General features: G+C 44.8%; 1 protein-coding gene across 3 annotated transcripts in view; it reads right to left on the bottom strand.

Moving 5' to 3' along the window:
• The window catches only part of PRKG1 (protein kinase cGMP-dependent 1), a 353067-nt gene that overhangs the window by 171511 nt on the left and 165942 nt on the right, over positions 1-15614 (bottom strand). For all 3 annotated transcript variants that reach the window (XR_005955720.1, XM_041474557.1, XM_041474547.1), the window contains exon 3: positions 15203-15316. Coding sequence is in view for 2 of the 3 variants with exons in the window: in XM_041474557.1 (XP_041330491.1) it covers positions 15203-15316 (114 nt within the window). In the remaining variant the exon portion in view is untranslated. The remainder of the gene's footprint in view (positions 1-15202; positions 15317-15614) is intronic.

Below are 15614 nucleotides of genomic sequence, written 5' to 3'. Positions count from 1 at the left end.
ACAAGCAAAAGCCCTTGTTGGTGTGTGCTCAAACTCCCTGCCCACACATGGAACCTCTCCACAGGTCTTCAAATCCCTATTCCCCAGCACCCATCCCTTCTGTTTCCAGCACACACCTCCCAAGGGCTTGGAAACTGCAGGCAAAAGGAACAGGAGGAAAAGGTGTTGCTCCAAACTGGATGCAAACCCAGAAGGTGTCAAGGAGAGTTTGGACACAGTGGGATTGTTGGGGTGTCTGTGCAGGAGCTGGACTGGATTATCCTGTGGGTCCTTCCAGCTCAGGATATTCCATGATTCCATGAGAGGATTTATTGCATGGAAGTGACAATCAGCTTTTAATGCTGATCAGAGCAGTTCCCAAAGAGCACAGAGAGAAGCTGAACAAGCCTTTCCCAATGGACCTATTCCCAAAGCCTCACCTGGAAACCACACCCTTGTTATTCAAGGCCTGAACATTCAATAAATGGCAGGATTAGCTCCAGCAGGGTATAAATGTAAGGGGGAAAGCCCAGCCTATCCCAAACCATTCAGAATTCCCTCTCTGGTGTCATGACAGGAGGAGTTTGTACAACCAGCTGGGCTGTTTGTCCCAGCCTGTGGAATCTCTGCCATTCCAATACACACAAATCTCTTGGGACATGGAAATAACTGCAGGATCACTGATGAGTTCAGATGTCTTTGGACTCAGAGTGAATTTACAGCAGTGATTCACAGAATGTTTTTTCATACAGTGAGAAAAACTAATTATTACTGCACTGAAATTCATCACTGTCATAAGAATTAATGGAGTTTGAGGAGCAGTGAAGTCACCCCGAGATTTTGCCTTAATTATCCCGTCAATTTTGTACAAGTTTCAGTCTCTGCAGTGGTTAATAAAGGTTAATGCCTCCCCTATTCCAGAAATATTACATGCCACTTGACAAATATTCAGGGAAAATAAGTTAGAGAAGCTGCAAAATAACTCCACATTACCACAAAATTCATCCACAAAAGGTCTCCCCAGACAGGCCACTCTCCTCAGGAGGGCTGGCAGAGGCTGACTTTTAATGTCCTTAACCTTTACAGCCTAAAATTCCTAATTTTAGAAAACACAGACTTGAGTGACTGTGACTTCCAGCTCCAGGATTGCTGGGGTGTTTCCAGCAGACACTGGAATGTATCAGATGCTGGAATCTCTAAATGGCACCAGGCAGCTTCAGTGAGTTTAGGGTATAACAAGACCAGCAGATTCCTCAACTCAAACCCTCAGTAGAACCTCTGGGATTAGGAATATTTCCCTCTCTTTCACTAAGCAAACCTTTTGGAGACAGAGATCCCAACAAGAAATCACTCTTGTGGCCTTGCCAGCATGGAATGTGTGTCCTGCTGGTCCCCCCTTGCCAAAACCCTGTGACACAGGGCTGTCCCCAGCACAGGAGGGACCTGGAGCTGCTGGAGAGAGCCCAGGGGAGGCACCAGGATGGGCAGAGGCATGGAGCAGCTCTGCTGGGAGGGAAGGCTGGCAGAGCTGGGGGTGCTCACCTGGAGAGGAGAAGCTCTGGGGTGACCAAATTGTGGCCTTGCAGGGCCTGAAGGGGCTACAGGAAACATGGAGAGAGACTCTGTACAAGGGATGAAGTGACAGGGGGAATGGCTTCCCAGTGCCAGAGGGCAGGGATGGATGGGATATTGGGAATTAGGAATTGTTCCCTGGCAGGGTGGGCAGGCCCTGGCACAGGGTGCCCAGAGCAGCTGTGGCTGCCCCTGGATCCCTGGAAGTGCCCAAGGCCAGGCTGGACAGGGCTTGGAGCAGCCTGGGATAGTGGAAGCCTGGCATATGGCAGGAGTGGCACTGGATAGGCTTTAAGGTCCCTTCCCACCCAAATCATTCTGGGATTCCATGCTACTCGTGTGGATGTGATATTACCCTCAAACCTCAGCAGCTGGCAGAGAATAAATAACATTTTACCAAGGTTAAATCCTGCTAGATGGAGATGCAGCTCTGAAGTGCCTCCACTGGGAGGGCATCACACCCCATTCCCTGGAACACAAACAGAAGCTCCCAAAGCCCCCAACACCTGTTCCTATCCCAGCACCAAAGCACTGGAGACTCAGGAATTAGATCAACAAGGACATTTTACTTGTGGGGGATTATTTGTGCACATCTCCAGCAGCCTGGAACCCTTGGGTTTGGAGGAATCCACACCACTGTGTGTCAGCTCTCTGTTCCCAGCACACCCCCAAGCTGTAACACCCCAGTGCAGCAGGAATTACAGAGGTGATTAAAAGACATTAACGTTGTTCCAGTCCTAATGTGAGGGCTGAAAGCAGACACACAACGAATTCACAATGTTCATGGCCCACAGAAACTCACAGCAGTTCATTAGCTACAATAGAACTTTAAAAAAAAAAAATGGAAATGAGTGTTTCTTTCCACAAGGAATCATTTCTTTCCCAAGTTCTGCTCTTATGCTGTTGAAGGATAAACTGATATTAGAGGACAAAGCTGGGAACACTTTGCCTTTATCAAATTAAAGCAATTACAAACTGTTTATAAAAGATGCTTTCATAACATTAGTCTTGTTCTCAGAAAAAAAGACTTAATTTGCAAACCAAGTTGGAAAATTAAGATCGGCTCCTCCAAATTTACCATCCTCCAAAAAAACTCACTGCCTGAGAAACTGCTCAGTCTTCCTGGTTGATCTCAGCTGTAAACCTTCCCCAGAGGAATTTAAAAGTGAACATTTTCAATGGATCTCTGCCACCTCTCCATCTTCCCAGCACAGAGAAGAGGAGGCTCCAGGGTGACCTTAAAGCACCTTCCAGTAGCAAAAGGGAGCTTTTAAAAGAGGGACAGACTATTTCCATGGTTAGATAGTGATGGGACAGGGGGGAAGGGTTCTGAATTAAAGGAGGTGAGATTTATGGAATACTGGGAAGGAATTGTACCCTGGGCAGGGTGGGCAGGCCCTGGCACAGGGTGCCCAGAGCAGCTGTGGCTGCCCCTGGATCCCTGGCAGTGCCCAAGGCCAGGTTGGACTTTGGGGTTTGGAGCAGCCTGGGATAGTGGAAGGTGTCCCTGCCATGGCAGGGGTGGAACGGGATGGGATTTAATGTCCTTTCCATGCCAAACCAGCCCTGGGATTTTATTAATTTTTTTTAAAGCCACAGCCATCATCACAAACCCAATGAAGTCTGGGGTTTTAGTGGGTGATAGACTGGCACCAGAACATCTCTGTGATGAACACATCAATGTGCTGGAGATAGACCCATTTATTTGGGAAGTGACCCCAGGAGTGCAGGATTCAGGAGCACCCACCACTAATCCAGCAAGAATGGAACCACTATTTTCCAGACACTAATGAAAAAGTCATTAAAACACACATTAAAGCAACCCCAAGGGGCACTGTGCTAATGAGCCTGCTTGTTTCCATGCCTGGGTTTACATCTATGTTTTACACATTACCACTGAAGAGACAGAGAATATATTCCCTTTCCCACTGGAGACAGGGCAGCACATCCCTGCTTTTCTCCTATCAAAATGCCAAAAGCAGCTGAAGGAGAGCCTGCCATGCCAGCTGCTCCTGGGGCTCTGGATTACCAGGGTGTGGGAGAAGCACCACAGCAGTGTATGATCACCCTGGGCAGTGTATCCCACCCCAGACCTGCCTGCAAGCTCATTCCACACAAATATTTTATGAATAAATATTTCCTGGAAGGAAATAACTTTGCAAGTGGTTAATCAGTAAAAAATACTGATTGTCATCAGTAAAAAGACATTATCACTGATGTCTTGCCATGGTTTTGTTAATAACCAGGAGGAAATGAGGGCACAGCAAAGCCTGGGAGCCTCCCAGTTTCTTGCAGTAGCTGATGGAGTGATGAAGCATTTTATTTATCCACAATTAAGGGGGATTATTTTATTAATGAAGCAGGAGTTGAATATTAGCTGTTAAATACAACCATCATCATCTTCCAGGAGCTGGAAGGAAGATTTCTTTTAAACCCCAAAAAACTCTGCAGTAGCAGCAGCCAATGCAAGATTATCTCCTTTCCCAGTGCTCCATAAAGCTGGGGAATTACCGAGTCTTTTTAGATATTACAATGTTTGTCAAGCAACAATTAAAAACGCACCAGCGATTAAGCAAACACCATAAAGCTTTTACAATTCATTTGAAGCAGGCAAATATTTGTGCAGCCAAACAAAACAAAAAAAAAAAATCCCAACCAACACTGAAGTATTTGGCTCTCTGAAGATTCAAAATCCTTCATTTTGAAAATGTTGTTTGTTTTTTTTTAAACTCCCTTTAAGACTCCAAGGCCACCCAACCTGGCCTTGGGACACTTCCAGGGATGGGGCAGGCACAGATTTTTTTTGTTCTATCACAAAGCTGTCATCAGCAATGGCACAGAAATATTTCTTGCATTTACAGCCAAGGATCCCCATACAGTGCCGATGGCATGGGATGAACCAGCTCCTTCCCAGGAAGGTGCCAATCTCAGGCACGTAAATTCAAATTATCCCAGTTTTCCAGACACCTGTGCTAAAGGGTAGGAAGGGCTTCTCCAAAATCAAGCTTCCAGAACAAAGCAGAAATCTCAACTCGATCTGAAGCTCTGAGCTTCACTCCAGGTGTATTTTTCCCTCCAATAAAAGGAAATGCCATCCCCTGGGAAAGGTGGGACAATGGGGATGAGCTCTGCAGGGCCCCTGACATCCCCAGCCAAACAGGGCCATGTACAAACAGCTCCAGGTCTGAAGCAGGAGAGCACTTTTAAAACTGTTAAATCTTCCCCCACCACCACAGTGCACGATAAAGAGGATTTTAAACACTTTTCCCTCTTTTGTCACCACTAGCTGCAGCAGCCCTGAGCACTCTCCCCATTGCCATGTGCTCCCCTCCCTCCTGCCAGCAAGTGTTTATCCAGCTGGAGAGAAAAAAAAAAAATCACCCAAAGGGGGGGTTTAGCATTTATGGGGGGTTAATGGTTAACCCAGCCTCCTTCCCAAAGCAGCTCTTTGGGCACAGAGGTGTGCTCTGGAATAACAGGACATGGACAGTGCTCCATCTCAGGAGATGCACTTTGGGAGGTTTAGGTTGGACAGGAAGGAAAACTTCTTTTCCAAGCAGGAGTCCTGTTGGAACCCTGGTTACTGAGAATTTTAGATTTTCTGTGCTGAAAGGCACTGACCCCCAAGAGAACGCTAAGGCTGTGGAGAAGGCTTCAAAAACTAAATTACAGAACTCGGATTATGGGTGTGTAGTTTGAATATAAGTGTGCAGTATCACATGGTGGGAAACTTAGAGTTTAAGGCTTTAGAATACAATAACACATATATATATATTGCAAGAGGTAAGTTTTAAGGCAGAAGCTGATCTTTCTTCTTCATGGGTTTGGGTGGTATTGTGTAATTGGATAAAAAAGTCCACATCACAGAGCACAAGTAGTTAGTTACCAAGTTAAAAGTAAAAATAATTTGTGTCATTTCTTAATTAAACAGCTTATCCGTAAAAAACCTTGTGTAGAATGAGATACATATCCATTTTTAACTTATTAAATGACTGGAGACCTCACAGTTCATGAAACTATAATATAAATCACTAATAAACATCTAAGTCCAAATTTAAAAATACCATCTCACACATTTAATCCCAACCTCAACAAAAAAACACAAAAAAAACAGTGTCCCTCTGGGTCAGGGCACCTTCAGGATGCCAAGACCTGCTGGACAAAGCCATGACTGCCTGGCAGCCCCTCTCCCACGAAGAGAAGGAAGGAAGAGGAAAGCTTCTCCAAGGAAGGCTGGAGAAGCTTTCCTGAGGTCCTTCCCAACCAACACAAGCCCAGGATCAGGGGAGGTGTCTGATTACCACAAGCAGAACACCTGAGTTTCTCCTTCACACACAAATCTGCTTCCTTAAATCAGCTCAACTCACCTAAATTCCCTCAATTTCCCCAAGAACAAAGCCAACTGTGTTGTGTTAGCAGAGAGTATCTGACAAAAATAAATCTGTTTGGGATCTCCCACAAAGGAAGAATCACAGCAGTGTTCAGAAATGGTGAAGGATCACAAAAGCAGAGGCAGAAGAAATTTGAAGCACTAAAAGGACTGTGAAGAGGTTCAAGAGACTCCTCAAACAGGGAATACAGGATCTAAGCAGATGCTAAACAGCCTTTGAGCAGAGAATGTGCCTTCCCAAGGAGGCAGTGGGGGAGAGGCACATCCCAGCAGTGTCTCTGCTGTGGGCACTCAGGTGTACCTGGGCAAAGCCCTTCAGAAATGGGGCTGGTGACACACACAAACCCACCACGTGGCATTTTCACACCCACTCCGGCAATTCATCCCACTCCAGGCAGCTCCTGTGACCCTCATCAGCTAAAGAAAATCCAAGTTTAAAAGACAGGCTGCGAGTTGGGTGCATTGTGTGAATTCTATCAGCCTCTGCTCCTGCCCTCTAGTACAGATAAGTCAGGCAGAGTAACCTCAGAGCTGAAAAACAAACAGAAGAAGTAAAGACAATTCTATTTCTCCAAAGGCAGCCAGGACTTTGCCTTGCTCAGATCTCTGCACTTAGGTCCCAGTGCTGTCAGATCTCTTCAGATGTCTGGAGTTCACCTCAATTCCCATCAAAAAACCAATCCAGGGTGTCCAGGCCATGTCAGAGGAAATGATAAAACAGCTTCAAGGTGGCACCTGCACCTTCTGCTGTGTTCATGGACTGCCCTAAAAAACCCCAAAGAACTAACAAAACATAGCTGAGCCTCCTCCCAGGCTCCTCATTCCTCCAGTTAATTAAAAAAGAGACACTATTTAAATCTCATTTCCTCCAGCTGGGTGTCAGGCACAGGCTGCAAAGGGCAGAGCTTCAGCAAACCCATTTCAAACACTGCTGACTTTGATATTGTGGAGTAAAGCCTTTTGCAAATAACTTCAGAGGAGTGAATGCAGTTGTCAACATTGCTGTTGTCTGGATGGGTTTTATTGCAGCTAAAGATAAATAAAAGCTCTCCCATTCCGAGTCCATTCCCAGAGAAGATACAATTCATGAAATATAATGAGTTTTTCAAACGTGCAATACAGAGAACTTGTTTGGTGCCTTGTTTTTTTAATTAAAAAGCCTATCTGCAGTTTTGTCAATTTATTTGGTATCCAAATGCTTTTAACACTGGCACTTCAATAATATGAAATCCATCTTTGCCAGGGAACTTCAGATAAATGCAAGTAAACTACAGCCCTCTTCAGCATCCGAAACTTGAGCATATACTGGCACTCTTAGGGAGCTGGAAAGGGGATCAGCCTGGAGAAAAGGAGGTTCAGGGAGGACCTTGTGGCTCTGCACAACTCCCTGCCAGGAGGGGACAGCCAGGGGGGGTCGGGCTGTGCTGCCAGGGAACAGGGACAGGACAAGGGGAAAGGGCCTCAGGCTGGGCCAGGGGAGGCTCAGCTTGGACAGCAGCAGGAATTTCTGCATGGAAAGGCTGCTCAGGCCTTGGCAGGGGCTGCCCAGGGAGCTTTGCAGTGCCCATCCCTGGAGGTGTCCCAGGAAGGGCTGGAGGTGGCACTCAGTGCTCTGGGCTGGGGACAAGGTGGGCACAGCTTGGACTGGATGATCCTGAAGGTCTTCTCCAGCCTTAATGATTCCATCATAGGAGTTGTAATTATTATTATTCCATCAGATTATTATTATTCCATCAGTTTGACTATTGCTGCGTCATTGCCACAAGCAAACGGATTTAAGGTCACACAGTTGATACTGTGGAGGAGATCTCTGCTGTTATGGACAGCAGGAAAGGCAGCTTGGGGTGATTTCATATCCAGCAAGGAGCTTCTAAATGTGGCTTTAGAGAACAGAGGGCAGTGGTTGCTTTGGTTCTGAAACACAAATTGATCAGTTCTGGGCCTGTCTTGGTGCCAAGTGGCCTTTTGTCTCCCAGTTACGGCCAGGAAATGGTCTAGAATGAGAAATTTCATATAATGTGGGGCAAACCCAGCCCCTGTGCTGCCTGTTGCATTTTCATCTGGGAAAAAAAATCACATGTCACTGAGCCTATAAATTAATATTTATGGCAAATATTCCATTGCATCCCCTTGTTTATCAAACTCTGCCCAAAGCAAAGCTTCACTATCAACAGCAAAGTTCAGTCACCTCATTTCTCACAGCTGCTCTGGCCATATTTCAAATATCAGCACCATTTTCAGTGACATCTATAGAAAGGGATGAAATGGGAGCTTTTATGAACTAATTATCTGACATCTGCTGTTAATATTAACTAATTCTTCAAGGGTTACACAGAGAAAGCCATCACCTCCTTATAACCATGTTTAAGTGATGGGAACTTAGCTCAATCCACTCTGCAATTAAATCAACATGAAAAATATCAACAAAATTATTTCCACAAGTATTCCAGAACAACAGAAGCACTTCATTTCCCTGACGTGGTGATCACCATCCTCCTGTATCAGACATAACAAACTGGCCTTTGTTATTTACTGTTACTTTATCTGCTTGGCCATACAGGTCTATGGGGTTTTTCAATATGGATTTAACACTGAAAGTTTTTCCCATAAATGAATACCCAGTCTTAAAGCTGTCCATGATGCCAAAACATCCAGGTGTTCACCTGGACATGAGAAGGCTCCAGGGAGAGCTCAGAGCCCCTGCCAGGAGAGCTGGAGAGGGACTGGGGACAAGGGATGGAGAGAAAGGACACAGGGAATGGCTTCCACTGCCAGAGGGCAGGGATGGATGGGATATTGGGGAGGAATTGTTCCCTGGCAGGGTGGGCAGGGCTGGCACAGGGTGCCCAGAGCAGCTGTGGCTGCCCCTGGATCCCTGGCAGTGCCCAAGGCCAGGTTGGACTTTGGGGCTTGGAGCAGCCTGGGACAGTGGAAGGTGTCCCTGCCCATGGCTGGGGTGGAATGGGATGGGACTTAAGGTCCCTTCCAACCCAAACCATTCTGGAATTCTGTGATCCCAAAGATAGAAATGAGGAGCCACAGAAATGCTGTCCTGAAAATGCTCCTGAAGAAGAGGGAGGAAAAAAACTCCTGTTACATCTTGTCCATTGTCCTCAACATTATTTTCTCATTATCATCCCCTTGGAGGAATAATCCAATCCCATTTTGTCACATTACTTGCAAAACCTGTAAAGGTCACAGTAAAATACAGGCAGTAGAAGGGTGAGTTTAAATTACTTTCTCCCAGGATATATCCATTTATATTCCATTTATCTCCCACCAGGCACACCAGACTGGCTGGGCCATCCCAGGTTTCTTATCTCCATGTAATATCACAGAGATTTTAATCAAACAGTTGAGTATCTAAAAGTCAACTTCCTTCCAAAGTGTGTTTTAAGGAGAGCTGAACAAACTTTACCCTGGCTCCTGTAATTGTTGGAGGAGAGTATCTGAAGGCAACATCCTTCTGCAAGGCTTTAACGAGTCTCTGCAGTTTTAATTGGCAACTCGCTGCTGCCTTATTTTTCCCCACAAATTATCCATGTTACCAAGCTCCTTGGAAAGTTCTGTCATTCCAGGGGCTACAGCAAGCAGTGCAGAGGACTCCACTAAAACAAAAACCAGCAGCTGAAAATTCAAACTCATCCAGGCTTGGCAAGGAAAAGCCGAGCTCCCGCCTTAATCCCTCTGCGCCGCGCTGGGTTTTTTACAATTAGTGCAGCTGGCAAGCACAGCAGCTTGAGGGACTCTTGTGCTGCCTTTTGAGGGCCAGCAAAAGGATTTACATAATTTAGAGTTTAATAACTTCAGCCTCTGCTTGGTTTTTGGTTTTTTGGGTTTTTTTTTTTTGCTAATAGTTCTCCTGAAAACACAAGCTGGAGTGGAGTGTAACTCCCCTGAAATCATCAGCCTTGCACAGAGATGTTTCCAAGGGATGGTTTTATTTGAATTTTGCTCCCAAGAGAATCTATTTCAGGTGTTAAGACCACTTCTAAAACAAGCAGAACATCCTTAGAGGATGGAGAATCTGTTCCTTCTACAAAATCCACCCTAAATCACTTGCGAAAATCTGCTCCACACATGATTCTTTAAGAGGAATGAGCACTTCTGCACAATATTAACAGCAGATTAATTTCAGTTCCTCTCACATTTTTTCTTATCAAAATGAAGAATCACAGTGTTTTAAACACAGCCTCAATTCAGCTGGGGAGATTTCTGTCTATCTTTTTTTGCTGACCCCTCATAGCCCTTTTTTCCAACCATGTCTCTAAAAACAGAGGATCAGAAACATCATTTTAGATGTAGCCATAAAAAGTGATGTTTTCCTCATTCTGAACCTAATTATTTGTTGGAAGCAGGGAGAAAAGTCTGTGGTTCTGATTTGAATTGCAAGCAACATCCAGGTTTGCACACAGGCACTTGAGAACACTGGCTAATCAATACAGAAAGAGAGTGAGAAATTAGGTTCTGATTTGGATTTCACTGAGTGTGCAATGGAAGGTGATCTGTGAACATCAAGGAGTCAGAAAGCCTTGACAATTCCATACTTGGAGCAGACCAACCAGTTTCTACCAGAAGAAGAAAAAGCAAACAAAAAAAAAATCCCTAAATCCTCTAGTAATATCTGGAAATGTAAAGCAAACACTGCAGAATAACCAAACAAAAAACAGATGGCAAAAATTGTACATTTATCTTAAAAGAAGGCCACATGTCAGGAGATGTGTCCCTGCCTTCTCCAGTGCTCCTCAACACCCAAGGGTTTGGGTTCTTCCCAGGCCCTGCTTGAACTCAAACCCCATCCTGCTTTTATTTAAGACTGCAATGATAGGGAAAAAAATGTTAATAGTGCTCCTGGGGCAGGCTTTTCAAAGCCCTGGATTGCCTTATTAAAGAGGTCATTATGAGACAGGAGTCAGATCAGAATCATTAAATTTTAATGTCTCCTAAATTCTGTTGCAAAGACAAAGCTCTTCCTCCAGTGATTTATACTTGAAGTTTGCTCCTGCAGAGTGAGCACAAGCTGAAGAGCCCATGTAGACTAACAGTGACTAATGACACTAAAATCTTTATTATTTACAAACCAAAGCCAGGGTACACATAAAACCCAGTTCCAGCTGGAGATGTCAACTCAGCTGACACCTCATCATGGCCCAGCTGTACCACACCCACATAAATCCATCCTTCACTCAGCCTCTGCTGCAACTTCATCCTCAGAATGCAGCACTTAGTGTCTCGTAATGAAGTACAGACAGGCCCATCAAAACACACTCCTGACACTCTGGAGATGATGGAAAGCTCTCTCCTGAAAACTGGGAAGCCCTGAGAGTTTCTCCAAATGGGAGCTGGATGGTGCTCCCTGACACTTCTTCACCACCAGTGCTGACTGAGCGCCTGTTCTCACTACAATCACCAATTTGATTTCTCCCAGAATAAACCTTGGAATGATCCAAGTTATCCCCAGGTTTAATGGAGTATTTACCACCACTCAGCCTTTCTAGGTGTTTACCACACTTATTGCTCATTTCCCAAAGGAACAAGCAGGTGTTTGAAGCTGTGTAGGACCAGCTAAGTCAATACCACGCCCTGAGGGGATGTGAGCACCTCCACACCCTCAGCTCAGTGAGGCCGAGCTGCAGCAGCTCCCCAAGCTCATTACAACCCCAACTGCACCGATTTGTGCACTAACCAGGGCAAGCAGTGCAGAGGACTCCACTAAAACAAAAACCAGCAGCTGAAAATTCAAACTCATCCAGGCTTGGCAAGGAAAAGCCGAGCTCCCGCCTTAATCCCTCTGCGCCGCGCTGGGTTTTTTACAATTAGTGCAGCTGGCAAGCACAGCAGCTTGAGGGACTCTTGTGCTGCCTTTTGAGGGCCAGCAAAAGGATTTACATAATTTAGAGTTTAATAACTTCAGCCTCTGCTTGGTTTTTGGTTTTTTGGGTTTTTTTTTTTTGCTAATAGTTCTCCTGAAAACACAAGCTGGAGTGGAGTGTAACTCCCCTGAAATCATCAGCCTTGCACAGAGATGTTTCCAAGGGATGGTTTTATTTGAATTTTGCTCCCAAGAGAATCTATTTCAGGTGTTAAGACCACTTCTAAAACAAGCAGAACATCCTTAGAGGATGGAGAATCTGTTCCTTCTACAAAATCCACCCTAAATCACTTGCGAAAATCTGCTTCACACATGATTCTTTAAGAGGAATGAGCACTTCTGCACAATATTAACAGCAGATTAATTTCAGTTCCTCTCACATTTTTTCTTATCAAAATGAAGAATCACAGTGTTTTAAACACAGCCTCAATTCAGCTGGGGAGATTTCTGTCTATCTTTTTTTGCTGACCCCTCATAGCCCTTTTTTCCAACCATGTCTCTAAAAACAGAGGATCAGAAACATCATTTTAGATGTAGCCATAAAAAGTGATGTTTTCCTCATTCTGAACCTAATTATTTGTTGGAAGCAGGGAGAAAAGTCTGTGGTTCTGATTTGAATTGCAAGCAGCATCCAGGTTTGCACACAGGCACTTGAGAACACTGGCTAATCAATACAGAAAGAGAGTGAGAAATTAGGTTCTGATTTGGATTTCACTGAGTGTGCAATGGAAGGTGATCTGTGAACATCAAGGAGTCAGAAAGCCTTGACAATTCCATACTTGGAGCAGACCAACCAGTTTCTACCAGAAGAAGAAAAAGCAAACAAAAAAAAAATCCCTAAATCCTCTAGTAATATCTGGAAATGTAAAGCAAACACTGCAGAATAACCAAACAAAAAACAGATGGCAAAAATTGTACATTTATCTTAAAAGAAGGCCACATGTCAGGAGATGTGTCCCTGCCTTCTCCAGTGCTCCTCAACACCCAAGGGTTTGGGTTCTTCCCAGGCCCTGCTTGAACTCAAACCCCATCCTGCTTTTATTTAAGACTGCAATGATAGGGAAAAAAATGTTAATAGTGCTCCTGGGGCAGGCTTTTCAAAGCCCTGGATTGCCTTATTAAAGAGGTCATTATGAGACAGGAGTCAGATCAGAATCATTAAATTTTAATGTCTCCTAAATTCTGTTGCAAAGACAAAGCTCTTCCTCCAGTGATTTATACTTGAAGTTTGCTCCTGCAGAGTGAGCACAAGCTGAAGAGCCCATGTAGACTAACAGTGACTAATGACACTAAAATCTTTATTATTTACAAACCAAAGCCAGGGTACACATAAAACCCAGTTCCAGCTGGAGATGTCAACTCAGCTGACACCTCATCATGGCCCAGCTGTACCACACCCACATAAATCCATCCTTCACTCAGCCTCTGCTGCAACTTCATCCTCAGAATGCAGCACTTAATGTCCTCATAATGAAGTACAGGCAGGCCCATCACAACACACTCATGACACTCTGGAGATGATGGAAAGCTCTCTCCTGAAAACTGGGAAGCCCTGAGAGTTTCTCCAAATGGGAGCTGGATGGTGCTCCCTGACACTTCTTCACCACCAGTGCTGACTGAGCGCCTGTTCTCACTACAATCACCAATTTGATTTCTCCCAGAATAAACCTTGGAATGATCCAAGTTATCCCCAGGTTTAATGGAGTATTTACCACCACTCAGCCTTTCTAGGTGTTTACCACACTTATTGCTCATTTCCCAAAGGAACAAGCAGGTGTTTGAAGCTGTGTAGGACCAGCTAAGTCAATACCACGCCCTGAGGGGATGTGAGCACCTCCACACCCTCAGCTCAGTGAGGCCGAGCTGCAGCAGCTCCCCAAGCTCATTACAACCCCAACTGCACCGATTTGTGCACTAACCAGGGAGAAAATTCCTCCAAGTCCCTTGCTGGCCCTGGGCAAGGGATTAAAACCCAGCAGAACTCTAATTACACAGTGCTGCTGGGAAAGGAACAAGGGACACAGACTCCTTTTCCTTGAGGCAAGGATTCTCTGAGTAGTGACCTTACTCCTGCCCCCAGTTTAACAAGGATTAAGGGATTTGGGACAACTGAATGCCACGTGCCAGTCCGGAGGTTTGCTCAGGAGGGGAGTCTGAAGGCGTGGAAAAAATACAGGAAATCCTGCAGTGGGAGTGCCTTGCACAAGCAGGTGGGAATGGCCACAGGAACAGAGTGGTTCTGTGGGATTCCTCTCAGGCACCCTCTAGCTCTGCATTCCTAAGGGGAACTAAACTACAGCCATCCTCTCACTGCCCTTTCTGGGATGTGACCTTTCTCTCTGCTCTTTCCAACCTTCCCCAGCTGTATTTACCACACAAACCTGCTGAGTTTTTCACCCTCACCTAAGGTCCCCAGCACTTGTGAAAAGGGAAGGTTTGCCCAGGTGAGAACAGAGAACATCAGTCATGTCCTTCAGCCCCACAGAGAACAGCACATGCTGCAGAAAATGATCCACTTATCTGTTCCTGCTTTCACATTCCTGCCCAGTTGTTCTTTTGCTTTTTTTTTTTTTTAAGCACAATTAGATATTTGGAAAAGGCTGTCTTCTGAGCAGGAACTTGCACAGCTCATTATTCTGGCACAAGAACACCATTGGTTGGTATTATTTAAGTTGGTACCTCTTGTTTGGATTATTCTGTAGCATCTGTAGTCTTTTGACTCCTCCCTCACAGCACTTTAAAACCACACAACTATTTATTATCTCCCTCTCTGCTTCAGACACCACCATAAACTATTGTGCTCAAGATCAAGGAGAACTGTGATATCCTATATCTGCATCTGAATATAAACAAAAACCCATTTAAGTCATACATAGCAACGTGATTTATTTCCTCTGCTTAATTGTGCAAGTCAAGCTTTTGCCCAGAACATTCATAAAAGAACACAGGTGACAGGAGAAGTGCTGAGGAGTTTAGAGCAGGGGATCAAGTGCCATCCAGATTTTTTTTTCCCCTGATTTATTTTAGTCAGCTTAGTGGGAAAACAATGACTTTTTCTGAACAAAAACTAAGCTTGGCTTACTGAGTTACCCTTGAAGACCTACACAGGTCAGAAAGGTTCTTCTAAGCAATAAGAAAATAATTATCATGAGATTCAGCAGGAATTGTAAGGAAAACTGTGGTGTAAGCTTCAGGCTCCTCTGCATGGGGCAGGACCAACCTGAGTGACTGAATGATGCATTTCCTCCGCATCTCCTTCACACAGAGTGCCTAAATTCCATACCAAAATCCATCCCCTAAAGAGTTGAATTCACTGAGAAAGTCAAACACCTAAAAGAGGCTGCAGCATCCAAGTGAAGAGGTGAAAAAACCATCTAAAATGCTCTTACTTTTGACAGTAGCTGTCCGGGTGCAGTTGTAGAGGATGGCTAACTCCCCAAAAACCTTGCCAGGTCCCATGGTGCACAGCTTCACTCCCTCTTTTGTCACTTCAACCTTCCCATCTGTGAGAAAAAGAAGAGAGAAAGACCATTTTAAAAGGACAATTAAAATAATTTCAGACATTTTAAAAGGAAAGCAAATAGGTTTTTTTAGAGTTAACATTTAAAATTTATTTAGTTACAGGCCAGTTTGGACAGGGCTTGAAGCAATCTGGGATAGTGGAAGGTGTCCCTGGCCATAGCAGGGGATAGAACAGGATGGGATTTAAGGTCCCTTCCAAGCCAAGGAATTCCATACTGTGAACCAAAAAAAAAAAAAAAAAAAAAAAAAAACACCAACCCCCCAGACCCCCCCCACTTA

Source organism: Pyrgilauda ruficollis, unplaced genomic scaffold, assembly GCF_017590135.1.
Source record: "Pyrgilauda ruficollis isolate IOZ18807 unplaced genomic scaffold, ASM1759013v1 scaffold11, whole genome shotgun sequence".
NCBI classification, from domain to species: Eukaryota; Metazoa; Chordata; class Aves; order Passeriformes; family Passeridae; genus Pyrgilauda; species Pyrgilauda ruficollis.
Note: the sequence above shows the minus strand (reverse complement) of the source record. Positions and strands in the feature narration are given on the sequence as shown.